General features: G+C 44.7%; 1 protein-coding gene and 1 non-coding gene across 3 annotated transcripts in view; both read right to left on the bottom strand.

Moving 5' to 3' along the window:
- The window catches only part of LOC103183612 (disco-interacting protein 2 homolog C), a 341,341-nt gene that overhangs the window by 80,329 nt on the left and 241,959 nt on the right, over positions 1-19,053 (bottom strand). For both annotated transcript variants that reach the window (XM_042332092.1, XM_042332093.1), the window contains 5 exons: positions 13,883-13,974; positions 11,456-11,566; positions 8,755-8,878; positions 7,001-7,110; positions 158-260 (listed from right to left, as the gene is read on the bottom strand). In XM_042332092.1, the coding sequence (XP_042188026.1) occupies positions 158-260; positions 7,001-7,110; positions 8,755-8,878; positions 11,456-11,566; positions 13,883-13,974 (540 nt within the window). The remainder of the gene's footprint in view (positions 1-157; positions 261-7,000; positions 7,111-8,754; positions 8,879-11,455; positions 11,567-13,882; positions 13,975-19,053) is intronic.
- Positions 16,028-16,099, bottom strand: trnaa-cgc. Its single transcript has one exon. It is a non-coding gene; the product is annotated as a tRNA-Ala (tRNA).

Raw genomic sequence — 19,053 nt, 5'->3', positions numbered from 1 at the left:
GGGGGGGGGGGGGGAAGGGGACGGTGGCCATATTTGACACTAGTTCGGAGGACGCACCTGTCTTAAAGGGACCGACCACTCGCTGCCTATGCTGCCTATTGCTCTGCGGGTGTCGTTTTACTCTCTGTGAAAGGGAGGAAGAGAAAGCAACTCTTACCTTCTGTGTACGCGCAGGCCTGGGTCAGTGCCTGACAGTGGGTCAGGAGTGCAATTCTTGTCACCGTCACGCCAAGCACGCTGCCGTCTTTACACGTCTTGTACTAGTGACAAAACACAGAGATGGTGTTGGGAGAAGTGATGGTGTTCACATTCGCGGTCTCTTATGGTCTTGTTTTTTTGCAGTACAGAGACTGGGACACCCTAACAATTTGTCCTTTTTTGCTCTTTAACCTCCAGTGATCACCCCAAGCCATCTGCTGTCTGCGGTTAAAAAGACAGGCAGGCTACACCAATAACAGTCTTCACAAGATTGGTTTGGATGAAGGAGGCCCTTCGACCTGTTTGATCTCATCCATGACAGACACCCACCCTACCATCTTCCCACCATAGCATCAAGCTGTTTTTGTTTTAAATGAGTTGAGAACCCCAGGCCCCAATCACTCTTCCTGTTCCAGACATTCATTATCAACTGGGTAAAGAAATACTTCCTGGTGTCTGCCTTGACTTGGTAGCCAGTGCCAGCTTTGTGGTGCAGTTTCTGCCGTTCAGCTCCTCGCAGCAGCAGGACGGAGACTGGTATGTGAGAATAACCCCAACCCATATGTGATGTCACTTGGGTTATCCAACCTGTCACAGGGCAATCTCAAAGCTTTTTTTATTCACCACAGCAATGATTGTCTGTCTCTCTGGGTTGTTCTCTAAACCAATGCAATTGAACCATAGAAATGTACAGCACAGAAGGCAGTCATTCAGGCCCTAATAATAATAATATTCCTTGCCTTTGATATCGCTCCTTATCACATCATTAAGACGTCTCAAAGGGCTCTTCAAAGAATAATAATAATAATCCTTGCATTTGATATAGCGCTTTTCACGTCGGGAGGACGTCCCAAAGCGCTTCACAGAATATACTATAAAGTGAATTGACTGTATATTTTGTGGGTGAAACGCAGCAACCAATTGTGTCCAATAAACGGTCATGCATTGAGTGACCAAATTATTATTATTTATTTGTTTTTTGAAGGGATTATTAGTCTCGGTAATGCCAATGTAATATCATTTTTCTAGGAACTTTGGATAAACAGTCGAAAAAAAGTGGAGAGCTCTCTCACTGTGAGTCAGGAGCTACTCTAGTTTAATTACATTTTAACTAATTACGTTTGGAGGGATAATAATAATGCAGCAGTCAATTGCACACATCGGTGTCCCACAAACAGTCATAGATTGAGTGACCAAATTATTATTATGTTTGAAGGGATTATTACTCCCGGAAAGCGATCCGCCAATTGACTAACAACTGGGTTCCTACTTACTGCTTGGCAAACCGAGACGTGTGGAGTAAAGAAACTTGCCAAGGTTTAGCCCTGCCCAGGAATCGAACCCGGGTCTTCTCGCTTGCGAGGCGAGGGCTCGAACCAATATGTTACCGGACTCCAAGATGCCAGTGAACAGAACAGACACTGGCTACGTTCAAGACATAAGAGGAGTTGGGATAGAAAGCCCATTGCTCAGCAAAGCTCACCCCCTCCAATGTATTTAGCTTAATCACTCCGGTATATGTTACATTGCTGAAGTATTGGCAAAAGACCCAGACTAACAATAACAATAATAATCCCTATATTTGATATAGCACCTTTCACGTCAGGAGGTCGCAAAGCTCTTCATAGGGATGATGCCAATCATTGCAAATGATACTAAGCTGGGAGGTATGAGGAATAGCAATGAGGATGGAAAAAGACTGCAGGAGGATTTAAACAGATTAGCGCAATGGGCTGATCAGTACAAATGAATTTTAATGAAGCGAAATGTGAGGCGATTCATTTTAGTAGAAAATCAAGGGAATATAATTGAATGGCAGCATTTTGCACGGATCCGAGGGGAAAGGAATTTGGGAGGGCGGGTACACAAGTCATTCAAAGTGGCATCGCAACTGGCAAATGCTGTAGAGGCAGCTGATAGCACACTCGGTTTTATACACAGGGCGTAAAGTCAAGCAATAATGCTAATCTTGTACGTATTGTAGGTTAGGCCGCAAGTGGAGTACTGCACCTCACTTCAGGAGGGATTTAAGTTAAAGCTTTGAAGGGGGCGCAGAGGAGGTTTACAGGGATTATTCCGGGGATGAAGGGCTACAGTTATGAGGAAATATTAAAGAAGCTGAGTCTGTTTTCATTAGAGCACAGAAGGTTGAGCTGCAAAAAAATTATGAGGGGGTTTTCACAGGGTGAAAAGGGAGAAGTTATTTCCATTGTCAGGAGAGTCAGTGACTAAGGGACACAGTTATAATATAGCCATAAGAACAGCGATAGGAGAGCTCGAGCAGGTTAGTAGGGATGGAGTTCATTGTGACTTTCAAGAGGGAAGTAGAGAGGGGCTTGAAGGGATATGGGCATAAGGCGGGGGGGTGGGTAGGGTCAATTGATTTCCTTGCTCTGTGAACTGAGGACTCGATGGGCCGATGGGCCGAATGGCCTCCTACTGCCCTGTAGATTTCTATGTTTCTGCGTGCAGTGTCTGTGTAATTTGTGAGCGACCTCAGCAACTAATTGGGGCACTGCAATGTCCCACAACGAGCCATGAAGTAAATGACCCATTTCAAACTGGGGATTGTCGGCCAGTAAGAAACCCACGGGACCTTTATAACATCCACCTGAACAGGTAGATGGGACCTCGGTTTCACGTCTCAGCTGAAGGACGGCACCTCTGACAATGCAGCTTTCCCCCAGAGCTGCAATGGTGCATCAGCCAAGACCATGTGAATCAAAGTCCTGAAGGTGAACCCACAACTTTCTGACTCAAGAGGCGTTAGTGCAACTAACTGAGCCAGGCTAACACGCCAATGGAATTCATGGCCATAGGAAAGATATAGGGATCAATTTAGTAGTACATTTGATATAGTCAGAACAGATAATAGCTGTTCCTCCCCACACCCCACCATCAAAGTGCAGGAAGGAGCATCAGAGAACAATAACTGTACTCTCAATTAAGCACCGGACGGTATGACTAGAAGCTCAAACTACTGCCTCAACTTTCTATAACGGAAACTAAAAGTGCCCTTGAACGGAGATTTTAAAACACAAGTTCTGAGACCTCATCTGGAGTCTTGATGGAGTAAATCCGGAAATGTTTCACCAACATAATTCCTGAGATGAAGGGATTTAGGGATCAAAAGTTTCAAAAGAATCTTGGATTCTATCTCCTTAAAGCCCGGGAGGTTAAGAGATGATCCGATTCAGGCATTCACAATAATAAAGGTGAATTATTAGAGTAGGTCTGAGTAGGGGAGTCAGGGCTAGAGCACATACACTCAAAATTAGACCTAATATTATTAAGGTAAATCCCCAAACCATAAGAATGTGGAATGCACTGATCGAAACTGCTCAATAAAAGTTTGACCATAAAAATAACTGTTTCAGTAATCCATCCGCCAGAAACCTCAATTCCCTTTGCTCTGTCATGTTCTGTAGACTAACACTGTCTAATTTACATTTCTACCGTTTATTTTCTTACTGAACACCATCGCCTAGAATTCTTGGTGCAACAGCCTTTAATGGTTTCAGCGTGATGTGATGTGACGTTGGAAGCTGATAGCTGTTCTGCGGCATTGTCATTCAGGAAGGCAGCAGGCTTTTGTTTCACCCACGCAAATCACACTCTTTTGAAGCAGTTGGCAACAAGTTATTTCGTGCCTTGAGGGGGGAATTCACTGATCATTGCGATGCGTAGTCACCTGCTGGGCAAAGTATGGGCTGTCTTTCTGATCTTCCCCAAAAACATCATACTGTTTCGAATGGCTCACTCCTGGAATCTTTCCCCATCCCCAATCAATGCCTTGCCTCTCTGAATGTTAATAGCAAGGGCGTTCCAGCCATAAATATTTCCATGGTGCAATTCAATGCACTACTTAATTAGCATTGCAGTGGATTCCATTTACCCTCCTTCCCATTGGGGATAACCCGAATTACTAGTTGTTAGGACTAGGATTTGATCTCGAAGTGAGTCCTGCTATAAACCACAGAGGTTTATTATGCGCTACGTGTAAACCATGTGTAAACACAGCTGTGTTATGTGCATGCGTACACAGGAAATTATATGTCCCCTTAATTATGTAATTAACAGTGAATGAAAAGGGATTTATTAATGATGGCAATGAACAGCCAGTTTGACACTTTATACCATGCATTTTGTAGCACTTTAGAGTCAAATTTTACATGGAAATATTTTATGATTTTTATTACTATTGCATAGGACTTGTTAATACAAGTAAATACAGCCGTCTAAGCTGATTATCAATGGTAAATGGTGAGTAAATCCATTAGCAAAATAGCACACTTATAAATTGTCAATACAGTAGTTACAAAATATAGCTATTCCTATGAATGTGCTTTTAAGTGTTTAGTTAATTTATTACCATTGTCAGCATTCCAAGACATTATTCTACATGAAGGGCACTATATCAATGCAAGTTGCTCTTGTACTTTAAAGCAAGACAACTTTTAAGATCTGTTTACATATTGTTCAGTCAAATGAATTCCCATTGATTTCATTGTTTCTGAAAGAGAAACCCAGGTTCCTAGTTGTGAAACCAATCAACTGTATACAAGTGATGTCTGCCTGACGTGAACGGTACTGTATAAACGTAAATTATAACAGCAATAATAATAATCCTTGCATCTGATTTAGCACTTGATCACATTGATGAGATGACTCAAAGCTTTTCACAGAATATATTGTAAAATGGATTGACGGTGTAATTTGGGGGGGGGGGTGCGAAACACGGTAGCCAAATGTGTACAGCAAATTGCATTGTACTGTAAAGAGGTATCAGTTGAGAAAACAGAAGATGTCTGGAGTGTAGCAGAAATGGACAAAGGACCCATTCACAACAAGGCTTTCCTGTAATCTTTTTTTCAAAAGAAAATCATTTCATATACTTTTACTACGATATCCTAAGATGTTGTTAGAAGCAATCTTAGTACCGACCTGGCTCCCTTTGCTCAGTGGGCACCAGACTACTTCACGTCTCCTGCCCATCCTGCCCCACCATCAGCGAGAGGTCAGGCTTTCAGTCTCAACAGCACCATTCTCTGGAACTGCATCCCAGAATCCTTCCGATTCATGCCCTCCCTGACCTCTCTCAAGGTCTGTGTGAAGACCTGTCTCTTTCTCCGTGCCTTCGGTCATTTTGCCCTCTCCACCCGCCTCGGCTATTGCTCTGCGGGTATCGGTTTACCCTCCGTGAAAGGGAGGAGCGCCTTGGGACATCCCTAAGCGCCTTGGGTCATTCCTCCTGAGGTGAAAAGGGCTCTGCGCCAATGTAAAATTGTACAGTATCTTTCACGGATTTTATGCAGCTGTACAGAATTGATAGAGTTCCTGAGACGTACCGGGTGGAATCGGAACGTGTGCGCGTGTGCTTTTGCTTTTGCTGATTTATGGAAAGATTCCGATTCCAAGTGATTCTAACTGCTGTTTATCACACCGACAGAACCACAGGATTCATTTCAATTGAGCTTCTTTCTAGCTACATGGCTATTTAATGGTCAATGAACACGAGGAGTTATTCATCACAGCCAGACGTTGAGGCTGACACTGTATTATCATCACCAAATCAAATCCCCCCCTCACTTTTCCCCCACCCGCCACCCCCCCCCCCCAAACCTCCTATCCTCTCTAGGGTCATGGTTAGTGAGTCAACGACTAGAGGGCACTTAAGATGGTTGACAAACAAACAAATGGTTGGGAGAATTGTTTTCACACTCAAGAGTGGTTAGGATATGGAATGCCATGCTGGGAGCGATAATTCAGGCAATTAGATAAGTTCCTACAAAGGAGTCAACTACAGATGGGGGAGGGGTGGGGGTGGGAAGGGGCGACAGACTTCCGAACAATCGTTTTACTGGATGCTGGAGAATAGAGTGAGAGCAAGTTTGGGGGGGAACTCAAGGACAACTGTAACAATGGAGTTCAAGCCAGAGCTCTGGCTGGTTATCCCTGGAGTCTGTGTGTCTGCGCGCGTGTGTGTGTCTGTGTGTGTGTGTGTGTCTGCATGTGTGTATTTGTGTGTCTGCCTGTGTGCGCGTGTCTGCATGTGTGTGTGTGTCTCTGCGTGTGCGTGTCTGTGTGAGTGTGTGTGTGTCTACGTGCGTATGTGTGTGTCTGTATGTGTTTGTCCACTACTCAAGGCCACTTGCTGCATATCCTCACTTTGGCCCTCTACATTTTTTTTAGTCCTCTCAGACGTTACCCTGAGTGAAAGTCACTATCTAAATACAAGTTGCTGCTGTTGTTGTACATGCTCACGTATTGCGTAAGGGAATAGAGGGGTATAGGTGAAGGGAATGCGATCGAAGGGGGCCTGTGTGGAGTATTTAACAGTATAAACACACACACAGGATAGATAGGCAGAATGGCTTATTTCTGTGCCGTACTGCCCCCACCCACCTAACATTTCGTGTGTCATACATTTGCCTTAAATAAGGCGTGATTTATATACAGCTTATGAAAATGGCCTAAACGATGCTAAATTTATATTGGTGAGTACGATAAACCTCACATAAGTCGTATCAGTTGGGACCCTGCATTTAATACGACTCGCGCCAAGTATGAGTTGTGTCAAACCTGCATTGAATATAAAGTCTTGAAAGGGACTCGGGCAGATGTATGACTTTGGCGTTAGTCCGCTATGCCTTACTCTATTTTAAGCATTCACAAATCACAAGTTAAGTTGTGTTATCCATTGCATTTATCAATTTGAATCGGTCTTTTACCCATGGCGAATTTTTTTCTCTCTCTCTCTCTGTCTCTCTCTGTCTCCCCCTAGATTGCCAGTTCCTCTCACCTCAATGTATGCAGTGTCATTGTTTGCATCCTTGATGTGAGGAAACCAATCCCGAGGCGGTTTAGACAGGTGCTTAGATTCTGTTACAAACCACAGCAACCGTGGCCAACCTATGAAAAAAAAGAGACAAAAAATAAAATCAGCTCATCGGAGAGTGAATCGAGCTACTAACCCTAATGAACTGAGCTACCAACACTTTCAAACCAGCACAAGGCCATCGGGCGATTGGAGTAACATGCTTCCTCAATCGTATGAACCTGCGATTCAGATTCAGCCAGTAATTTCTTATTTTTTTTAACAGCTGTATAAAATTTTACTCTATTAAGTAAAATTAATTAAGGCACCACAGGCAATGGCAGCTCCCAATTTTCAATCAATTTATTAATATTTATGTGGATCGGTACATTTACCTGTCACACTTGTCCAATAGAATACCTTGTCTAAAAGCTAACATGCTAATCTTTGAGGCACTCTAGATTTGCCGAATCCCATAACTGTTAAGATATTGTCGATGAATATTTATTTTAAAATATTTTTTTCTGAAGAGCTATCAAATGCAGAATATCTTTCCTTAAATGAAATGCGATCTCTCATTTGCAGAAGGCGGGCTGCAGAAAAAAGGCTTATACATTAGCGCAAATCAATTTAGCAGTGTCCTGATCAATACAAGACTCAACAGTCCCACCCATGTACTAGTTAACTTAATACAAGATCCTCAAGGCGAATAGAACTCACAGAATATAATTAAATAGGCATCATCGTTGCAGATTTTCTATCACAATTACTGGAACCAAATGCTTATCAAATACAATAAATCATCAAAAAGATCATAATAATTCTTCCATTTGAGATATTACATAAATGCGGATACACGCTTCTCTTTGGATGAATTCTCTTCAAGGTGAGCAGTGCCAGTATCAGTGAATTAAATATTTTCCACCTGTCGAACACTGGGCTCTCCCAGCTCGAACACAGCCTGGGTTAGTTAGACACAGAGTAAAGCTTCCTCCACTGTGTCCCATCAGTCCTCTGCACCTCCGCACTCAGATGTCCACAACTTCCTTCCTGATTCTCACACCAATCTCTGGAGGAGTCTTAAAAATTTCTCTGCTGTATCATATTGCAGAGCCGATTCCCGGACATGTTTCTCCGGTCTTGTGGAGAACGCCCTCTGGCAACACAGAGAAACTATTCTTATCCAATCCACTAGTTACAAAAATGCTGGGCTGTGCAGAGTCCAGGTGCACAGTGAAGGTTTTACCCTGACTCTTGCCGAACAATATTCATTTCCCTTAGGACAATTGCAGCCAAAGAGAAGACTTCAGGCTCATTAGTTCAGGTTGGATTTGAGATGAAGGGACAGGGTTCATAATTTCTTCACCACCTTGATTTATTGATCTTTAGTCTGTGTTTTACGATCTGTCGGGCAGATAATAATTGACCCGCCCAGATTCCCTAATACCCAACATGGGTTTTCTTTTGGTTTAACTGATAAAACTATTAAAACAAAGCATCGGAGCTTTAGGTAACCATCCAGAGGAACCAAATTACAACTCAAAAAGGGAAAAGCGCTTCCACAGATACGTAGATAAATAAATAATTCCCGAGGTTGTCACCACGGGTCGGACGTAACTGTAGCTCCATTTGGTTTGGCTGTTGATCACAATAAGTCACGTCAACATTTTATCAATTAAACAGACAAAGAAGACAATTGTTCCAAGTTCTGTGACGTACAAGTGAATAGAACCAACTACCTTTGAACTGTAGTATCTCTCCTGTTGGGCTTTTAGGTAGACCTTTGTGACAAGCATCACTTGTCAGAGCGACAGTCACACCACAGCTTCCCAAAAGAAAACCAATCTGCTGGCTTCCAGCATCCTGAGGAGGAGAGGAAAATAACAACAACACAACAAATTATATTCGTATATCACCTTTCACATCGGGGGTGGGTGGGGGAGGGGAACATCCCCAATGAGCTGGACTAATTATTTAAAGTAGTTTAAAAATAATATAAATACAATAATAATACGTTGGGAAGATGTCTCAAAGTGCTTCGCAGGATTTTCCTGTAAAGTGCAGTAACTTCAAACTGTAGTAACTGTATTTTGTAGGTGAGTGTGGCAGCCAAACTGCGCCCACCAATGTCCGAACAACAGCGATGAAGGGACAATTCTATCTGGGGTACTGTTGGTCAGGCTATCGTTCAGGCCGTGAGGAACAAGGGCCACAGGATCTTTCACATCCATCTGGACAGGCAGACAGCAACACAGGGCTTCCCCCAGCACTGCGTCAGAGTGACTGCGAGAATGTGAGCTCAAAGTCCTGAAGTGGAGCTTGAATCCACAAATGTTGACTAAGAGGTGAGAGTGCTATCGACCGAGTCAGGCTGACACCACAATCATAAGACTTGGTGGAGTGAGGGTGGGGTTGGGGGGGGGGTTGGAGATGAGAGTGATGGAGAAACACTGTTTATTCTGATAGAGTTAGAGGAAGGAAGGAAGGATTTATTCTTAAGCAACCAACTCAACTCAACCCAATGACTTGTCACCCTCCCTTTCCCCAATCTGACACCTTGTTTGTCCCATTCAAATTCCACATCAATTTCCTCTCCAAGTGAATTCACACTAGACTGTGTCAGGCCAGGAAGAAGGAAACATAAACAGGGTGCTAAGGCGATTTCCCCTGCTGTGATCAAAACTATAACAGGTAAACTATAAACAGGAAGAGCTTGAAAATATCCCACTGTTCCTTAGAATTCACCGTACTATTATTAACATTTCTGATCTCTGGTGATCTTGTTAGCCCTGTGTTGTAATTAATAGTGTTTTGTGATAACGTTTAGAATGGAAAGATTTCTAAACGGCATTTTAACATCAAGTTAATTAATAATGTAGTTAGAATATTGGGATCCCAGTGGGAACAGGAGTAACATGTGGCCAACAGATGGGATGCAATTGATGTCCAATCTCTTTTCTGGATCAGCTGGTCCGTTTTTTTGCTGAAGGAGCTGNTTTTTTGCCGACGACAATCAACTGTAGCCATAACCCGACAAAGACAGTGACGGCGAGTGTATAAGAATAATAATAATCACCATATATAAGGAGATATACCACCTTATCACGTCGCTGAGACGTCTCAAAGCGCTGCACAGAATATACTGTAAAGTGAATTGACTGTATATTTTGTGGGCGAGCCAATTGCACGCAGCAGTGTCCCAAAAACAGCGTCGTGGATTAAGTGACCGAATTATTATTATTTTTCCAGAAAAAAGAAATGTTTTTGAAGGGATTATCACCTCCGGAAAGCGATCTGCCAACCGACCAACAACTGGGCTCCTGTTTACTGTTAGGTAAACAGAGGCGTGTGGAGTAAGGAAACTTGCCTAAGGTTTCACCCCGTCCAGGAATCGAACCCAGGTCTTCTCGCTTGTGGGAGCGCTCAAACCAATACGCTACAGGACACCAATTTCTCCAATAGGCTACAGGTCTCCGGATACTAACACTACAGCAGGCAGTGTCACCCCACCATCGCTTTTGAGTGCATTTCCCTCAATCAAAAAATAAATGCGGGTCCAGAATGAAAAAAAAACCTGAATAAGATAATAATAATAATAATAGTCCTTGCATTTGATATAGCGCTTTTCACATCTTCTAGACGTCTTATGGATGCATAAGTTGAACATTTCTTTTTAAATCCAGCCAAATTCTCCAAACTTCCCTCCTTCAAGATGAACCGAACACTTCAAGCTGCGATCGTGAACAATTTAAATGTAGGTATGAGCCACAGAAACACGTCCCAGACCGGGGTTTGTTTTGCAATTCATCTCCGTTTAAGGCATCAATTTTTTCCGGCATGGATTAACGCAGGAAAGGCCATTCTGATGCCTTGTCCACCCTCACATCTCCTCCCCCCGCAGTGCCGTCAATCACAGAGCCAGGCACTTTGGGGTGAAGGAGAAACCGTCTCAAGCGAGGCGAGATGTTAGGATTCTCTCCATTCCCCAAGGAATACTGGATCTGCCGGGGCACTTCCCAGGGGAAGCATTTTTTTACGCTGCTATTTGTTCCTTTTTTTAAAAAAACAATTGTAGAGGAACAGCATTGAAGGCTATTATAATAATAACAATAATAATCCTTAGATTTGATATTGCACCTTATCGTGTCTTCAAGACGTCTCAAAGCGCTTCACGGAATACATACTGGAAGGCAGAGTGACTGTGTGTTTTGCGGGCGAAACGCGGCAGCCAATTGCGCACAGCAGCGTCCCACAAACAGCCGTGGATTGAGTGACCGAGTTATTTATTTTTTTGAAGGGATTATGGATAATCGGGACCCAATGATACACGAAAAAATGCAAGCAAAATGGAGATATCTGCTTGCACTTTTTACTGCGTTGCTACGGTTGGGAGAGATGAAGCAGACTTTATTTCGAAACAGCTCATCGAAACCAGCTCACCTTTCGTGTAAGGGGCACTTCGATGGGAACAGGGACCACCTCCGCCAGCAGACAGCCGTAGAAGGCTACCATAAAGGCAGCCGGGTCATTGTTTGGAAAAACAAGGGCTACCTGCGGGCAAACAGAGAGACACTGTAAGAATGCAAGAATTTGCTTGGTAGGAAGAAGACCATCGAGGTCCATCGAGTTCGCCTTTCGCCATCCAGACAGTCGCATGTCATGCCCGAACTACATTACAATCGTGATCACTGGAGCCTGACTTATCTCTCACGAACACTTAAGGCATTGTGCTGTCAATATCCCCGGCCGCATTTATCTATGTATTTACACACAGGTTGCATTCTCACGATTTTCCTCTTTGACTGTACCTTTGGCTGTCCTCCCACCTCAACAATAACAGCTTGCAATTAAACAGCGACCCTCGCACAGGGAGAGATAGCGTCCCAGAGCGCTTGACAGTGGCGGAGCCTGACTCCTGACTCCAAGCCGGGGGAGGTGACCGGAGGCAAGGTCGAAAGCCTGAAGATGGGGAAGGAAGGGACGAGGCGGAGGGATAGAGGGAGAGTGTTCCAGAGGTCCAGAGCTATTGACTGTATGTTTCGTGGGCCAAACGCGGCAGCCAATTGCACACATCAGCGTCCCACGAACAGCCGTGGATTGAGTAACCGATTATTATTTTTTTTTGAAAGGATTACGGATAATCGTGACCTAACGATATATCATCCATATTCGTGACCTACGATGACAACAAACAAAATTATATTTGTAAAGCGCCTTTCACGTCGGGAGATGCCCCAATATTCATATATCCCTAAGGTCCAGAGGATGAAGCAGACTTTATTTCGAAACAACCATTCGAGCTGCAACAATCCTTCGAACCGAAAGGTGAGTTGTAACCTCCGCCCACCCTCCACGCCTCGTGATTCCAACCTCCAGCTCGGGCGCAAACCCTTAACTGTCCAGTGACTTGGTAGGCCCTTCTGATGTAAAAGGCACTACATAGATGTCATTTTGTTGTCGAAGTCGTTCATATGCCCAACTCGCCACTCGGGATAACCCGCCACTGAGCCCTTTTCCCTTGGAGCGACGAGTTATCAGGAGTATGCTGTACTTCCTAAATCATCGGATTTACGAGCACGTAGGTGCCCAAGGGAGCAGAGGAGGGAGGGTGAAGATAGAGGAAGAGAGAATGATTTCACATGCTCGACTAGTTACAACAGCAACCACCCTCACAGCAACAGGAGTCACCACTGAGAGTTCTGTCGGTGTTATTTGCGGATAGTGTGCTGCTTGTCCCAATGACATGTAGGGGGTGGTGGTTGTGGGGGGGGGGGGGGGGGGTTGTTGGATGGGGAAAGTAAAGCGCTAAAAGCTGTCTGTTCGTGCAATGCCGCGTCACAACTCAGTCGCGGTTCGTCTTGAGTGAAGGTTTAGAAGATCAGCGGCCGTCAAAGTCCTCCTTGCATTAACCCGACTGAACTCAACACAACAACAACAACAAGATTACATTTGTACAGCGCCTTTCACGTCGGGAGGATGTCCCAAAGCGCTGGACAGTGTACAGCATTTCAGACCTGAGCTGGGGTCGGGTGGGGGGAAGGGAAGGGAGGGGAAGGGGGGTGGCCGATGGCATGGTCGAAGAGGAGGGTCTTGAGGCGGGACTTGAAGGAGGTTAAGGAGGGGGTGAGGCGGAGTGACTGGGGGATTCGAATTCCAGAGGTTGGGGGCAGAGTGGCTGAGGTCTCTCCCGTCAACGGTGGGGCGGGTGGGTCGGGGGACGTGGAGCAGCCAGAGCCGGCTGAGCAGAGGGAGCGGGGGGATTGGTAGGGGGAATCATCTCTTGTTGATTCGAGGGTCTCCCTCTGCACTGTTTGCCCCCTCAGCACAGATAACGTGGGGCCTGTTGTGCATCCGACAACCCGAGCCCTCCGCACCGCCATCGCCCGATGGAATTTTTGGGGGAGGTAAAACGATGATGATCACTTAGTTCTGCGGCGCTGGGTGCGGTTTGCCGATTGGACGGAAAGTATTTCAGAGCAAACTACCCCCCTACTCTGCCTCAGCGACGAGCCTTAACCCCCCCGCCCCCGTTCAATCTTAAACAGGGCCTCGTCTGCTGCCCGGCTCCTGCATTTCCGTTCGTCGCGCCTCGTGGCCTCCCTGAGCGCGATCGATCCCCGACTGGTTGCTGTCCCACACGCCTTTTACGTCGCGTGACCCGGCCACGAGTAAAGCGGGGGCGTTTCGTCGGTCAACCGGGTGCCTGACCCACGCGGGAATCCATCCCCACGCTTTAAAGAGCACCTGAAGCAGTTCCGGGTGCGTCCGCGGTCTAGTCACGGAAGTTTCCCTTTGCCCGGGACGGACCGCGCGCTCTCTGACCCGAAGCCGCTCGACCCGCTTGCCTAGTTCAGCCCGATTCCTTACCCTGTCTCCAGGCCTGACCATTGGCTCCTGCTTGGTGCCCAGTTTATGCAGGATGTTGTAGGCCACCTTCATACTTCTTGTCCACAGCTTCCCTGTTGGGTGACAGCAAGGGCAGGGTGTCATTCAAAAAGGGGGAAAAGGCTAAAGGAACTCACCAATTCGGTCCGTGCTCCTTCACCCTCATTTGGCCTCGCGCCGGGAAACCGGATCGAACGTTGCCGCGTGTTCACACTCCACACCAAACGCTCAACTCAAACACGAAAATCATCTGAACGGTGCAAGAGGATGACACCAGACCAGATGCGAGAGAGAGAGAGAGAGAGAGAGAGAGAAAGAGAGAAAGCAAGACAGAAAGAGAGAGAGAGAGAGAGAAAGAGATGATGATAATAATCCTCGCATTTGATGTAGTGCTTTACCAGGTCACAGAATATACTGCGAAGTGAATTGACTGTATATTCTGCGGGCGAAAAGGCAGCAGCCAACTGCGCACCGGAGCGTCCCACCGAACAGTCGTGACCCCGATTATTTTTTAAAAAGGGATTATTGAAAGATAAAGAGGAAAGAGAGAGACGACCTTCAATTCTCGCCCCCAAAACTCACTCTTTTGGAAGAAGATGGGGACATTGCTTTGCACGCCCGCGGATTACTTTCAATCTACCCGGTGCGCCTCGATAAGGATCAAAACTGCCGGATTCCAGCTGAAATCAGTCGAAAAAGGTTCCACCTCAATTGCATGTCCTGCAATTCACTTAGAATCACAGAAAGTGTAAAGGTGTTCATTCAATCCCACTGTCCTGCCTTATCCCCGTAACCTTTTGAGCCTCTATCCTTCATATACCTGTCTACTACCCTCTCGAAACCCACGATTGACTCAGCTTCCCCGCAGTCCCTCCACCTCGCCCCCTCCCTTGCCTCCTTCAAGACCCGTCTCAAGACCCTTCGACTGTGTCTTCCCCCACCCCCCACCACTGTCCTCCACCCTCTCCGATCCCGACACCCAGCTCGGGTCCGAAACACTGATTGTCCATCACCCCGGGCCGTCCTCCCGACGTGAAAGGCGCTATACACAGGTAATCTTGTTGTTGTTGTTGTTACTTGGCAGGATATTATTCCACATTCCACAACTCTCTGAGTGAAAAAAAATTGCCTAAGCTCTCGTTTTGCTCTTCATAATTCACTTTTATTTACAAAAAAATCTATTTAAGATCGACAATATTCACGTACTTCAAATGTTATTGGGTAAACAGTACATCGAACACCCACTAGAGAAAAAAAAACTCTGAACGATATATTAAAAATCATTTCCTCGACTTTTGAGCCAACTGGTTCTCTTCAATCGTCAAACAGATGTTTAGAAAGCTGTTGCACTGTTATAGTTAAGCTTCCTTAATTAGACTTAATAAATTCGGCGGGATTTGGGATAAATAAAGGATGTTTAAGATTTAAATTGCATTATTAAGACGTTGAAAGGCAATAACATTTTGGAGGAAATGAACCCTGTAAAAAAAGCGAATCCTCCTACACTTTTCTCCCTGCAATATTACATTATTTCAAATGATAAAGCGTTGCATTTCTGTCCAGGGACACTCATATGGGCACAAACACTGCCTAACACCTCCCACACGATCAATTAATAAGGTGTATTGCATATCCTCAACTGCCAACTCTTACTGGTTATTCCGAACAATTGGATGTTTTTTTTCCCCCAATATTGCGAGGCAATTTAGAATTGTAAACTCCTTTATTCCATATCAGCTTTCAATTTAATTCAAAGTCAGGTAACTAGGGTGTTGGAATAACTGTGCACTTATGCAGATTCCCAAGCAGATTGAGTTTGCATTTTAAAAACAAGAGAGCAAAATTGGACGGAATCCGTAATAGGTTCTTCGGAAAGAACTCGCATTTGAAGGCACCATATCATTTTGAAACATCCCAAAGCACTTGAGTAATTCCTCCCATGTGTACAATAATCAAAGAGCTTCACAGAATATACTGCAAAGTGAATTGACCATATATTTGCGGGCGAAACGCAGCAGCCAATAGCGTCCCACAAACAGTGGTGGATTGAGTGACCAAATTATTATCGTTTTTATTTCTTGAGGGATTATTGTCAGACGTGTGGAGTCAGGAAACTTGCCCAAGGTTTCATCCTGCCGGGAATCGAACCCGGGTCTCTCGCTTGCGAGGCGAGTGCTCTAACCACTGAGCTACAGGACTCCTACAACAACAACACGACAACTTGCACTTATATAGCGCCCTCCACACAGGTTAGCGTCTCAGAGTGTTTAACAGTAGTGGAGCCTGACTCTTAAAAGTGTAGGGAGTTTTTTTAAACTGGCAAAAGTGGGAGCTTTGGCCATACTGGAAGTCTGGATTTTAATAAAGCCCATTTTTTTTGGCGTTCTCATGAAAAATCTGCTTGCACATTAGGACTGAATTTAATTTCTGTTTCAAAATTTCTGCCCAGACTTAACGTTCACGGCAATAGTTTTAAGGCTAAGACCTTGGGTATTTTCACAGATCAGTTCCATGTAGAAGGACCTTTGATTCATTTTGAGCTCATCCTTCCAGAATCCCCACTCTACCTTGCTCCCATAACAGCATCAGGTTGATGCAATGAATCCTGACCTCCAACTCCCTTGCTGGTAAGATGTCCCTGTTGTTAATTATAATTTGAGTAAAGTAACCCTTCCTGGTGTCTGGCCTGAAATTGCCCTTTGCAACCTTGAACCTGGCGTATTTAAAGCTATTGTTCCGGGTTCACTTTCTCAATCCCATTTCAAATCTTATATCGCTCTGTTGAGTTCCTCTGAGATGTCTAAGAGTTGTAACTGGTCGAATTATTGCTCACAGCTCATCCTCCTAACATTGCCCATCATTCTTATTCCCCTCTGCGCTGCCTCAGTTAGCGAGGATGTGGTTGGGACCTCGTGTTATTTAACAGCAACCAAACGATGAAACGTTCACAGATTTACTTTTCAGTGCACCTTGGTAATGCAACGCAACCGATTTAAACACAATTGCGTCTGATAAACAGCAAAAACAGGTGAAGGTCCAATATGAGCCATTGGGATCAGCAGCAGAACTGCCTGTAAATACTGCGTCGCTTTAAGAAAGAAACAAAACCCACAGCAATGTCAACTGAGCCCATCTGAGCGCAACGGAAAGAATCGACAGATATTAAGTGCCCTGTGAATCATCAGTGGCCAATAATAGATGTCAGAAACAAAGCAAGAACGGTCACTGTTGTCGTCTGTATCATTAGGATGTGACGAGAGCGAAAAGAACAAAAGGGAGGAAGATTCACGAAGGGAAAGCACATCACTCAGGGAAAGCAGAGTCACGATAGAAGGGTCGTGACGGGTTTAAACTTGGCAACCTCAAATCAATGCTCGGCACACTGTTGCTGACATCCCCTTACCGTAACATTGCTGCCGTTCCATCCCCCAAGGGCCTCTAGAGATAGCTGCAAACAAGTTGATATTAATTGTACACTAAAGAACACATCAGAGTTTAACCATCTGAGCAGTTTGACTCGAGGGTTTGCAGATCGCTAATCTCTCTGACCAAGGCATTCTGTGAAATCTAACGTTGGGAATCAAGTAGCACGCTTTCAATAGCGCTGTAAGACCTTATACTGAAAAAAGAATACTAATCCTTGCGTTCGGATATAGCGCCTTATCATGTCACTGGACACATCCCAAAGCACTTCACAGAATGTCCTGTCAAGTGAATTGACTGTATATTATGCGGGTGAAACGCGGCAGCCAATTGCGCACAGCAGTGCCCCACAAACAGCCGTGGATTGAATGACCAATTTTTTGGGGGATGGACCCCTAGAAAGCGATCTGCCAATCGACTAACAACTGAGTTCCTACTTACTGCTGGGTAAACAGAGGTAGGTGGAGTAAGGACTCTTACCTACGATTTTGCCTGCCTGGGAATCAAACTCGGGTCCTCTTGCTTGTGAGGCGAGTTCTCTAACCAATACGCTATAGGACTCCATGACACACTCATCCAAAATTCATGCTAAAATGGTATTACTTGTTTCTTTCAATTTGCCTTCTGCGCTTGCACACAGATTTCTCCATTTTACTGGGAAAAACTGGTGGCAGAGGTTTTCTTAATCTTTGCATTAAAGGCTACTGCTCCCACCACCCATGCAAGTTTACTTACTACAAGGAAAACTAAGCAAACCATCTTCCCCCATCCCCCTCTCTGTCTCTCTGTCTCCTTTCCTATCTTCTTCCTAATCCCCAACCAGGTAGGATAATCTATTTGCCAACGAGGCAATTGAGCAAGACATATNAAAAAAATCAACCCTGTGACAGATATCTGAGTCGCAACCCCCATCTTAATAGCAAATCACAGCTGAGTTATGTCATGCATCATTGGTCAACAGAGCTGTGTGACATTTCCTACACCATGTAATCCAGCATTTATTTATCTCCACAAAATGGTTTATGGATGCCATCGTTTTGGTATTTTCTCCTAACCTTTGTCGCCCTTTGTCATGAATTATTACATACTAATGAGAGCTGTTCATTGGGGTTGAAAGTCAAATGAGATTGGAGAAAAGTTGACAAGCTTGAACATGGGAATCCCTCGAGGAAAATGCACAAATGGGTCTATTTTCCGGAAATCTGAAATTTATTCATGAACGCTCTCCCCTCCCCCAATCAACCTCTCCGGTTAATTCTTACAGAATAAAAGACATTTACAGTACATTCAGACCATCGAGTCTGTACTGGCTCTCAGAGAAAGGTGTTCATTCAATCCCACTAAACCCTGCCTTGTTCCCAGATCCCATTCATCCTCTATTCTTCATATACCTGCCTGCTTCCCTCTTGAAACCCTCAATGAACTCTGCCTCCACTACCTTACTTAGTTGGGCATTCCACATCCCAACAACTCTGAGTGATAATATTTGTCCAAGTTCTCCTTTTGCTCTTGTGACTATTGCATAACTGCAGTCTTTAGGCACTGACTCCCCTACCAGTGGAAACAGCTTCTCCCTATTTACCCTGTCAAAAAATACCTTTTAAGGACTAACTAATGGAATAATTATCACAAGAAGTGACCTTCACCGCTAATATGTTTGGTAAAATCCTTGTAATCGATTACACATAATATCCTGTAATAATGATGTTCATCACAGTTTCTGTTAGGGT

Source organism: Callorhinchus milii, unplaced genomic scaffold (genome assembly GCF_018977255.1).
Source record: "Callorhinchus milii isolate IMCB2004 unplaced genomic scaffold, IMCB_Cmil_1.0 Scaffold2, whole genome shotgun sequence".
In the NCBI taxonomy this organism is placed as follows: domain Eukaryota; kingdom Metazoa; phylum Chordata; class Chondrichthyes; order Chimaeriformes; family Callorhinchidae; genus Callorhinchus; species Callorhinchus milii.
Note: the sequence above shows the minus strand (reverse complement) of the source record. Positions and strands in the feature narration are given on the sequence as shown.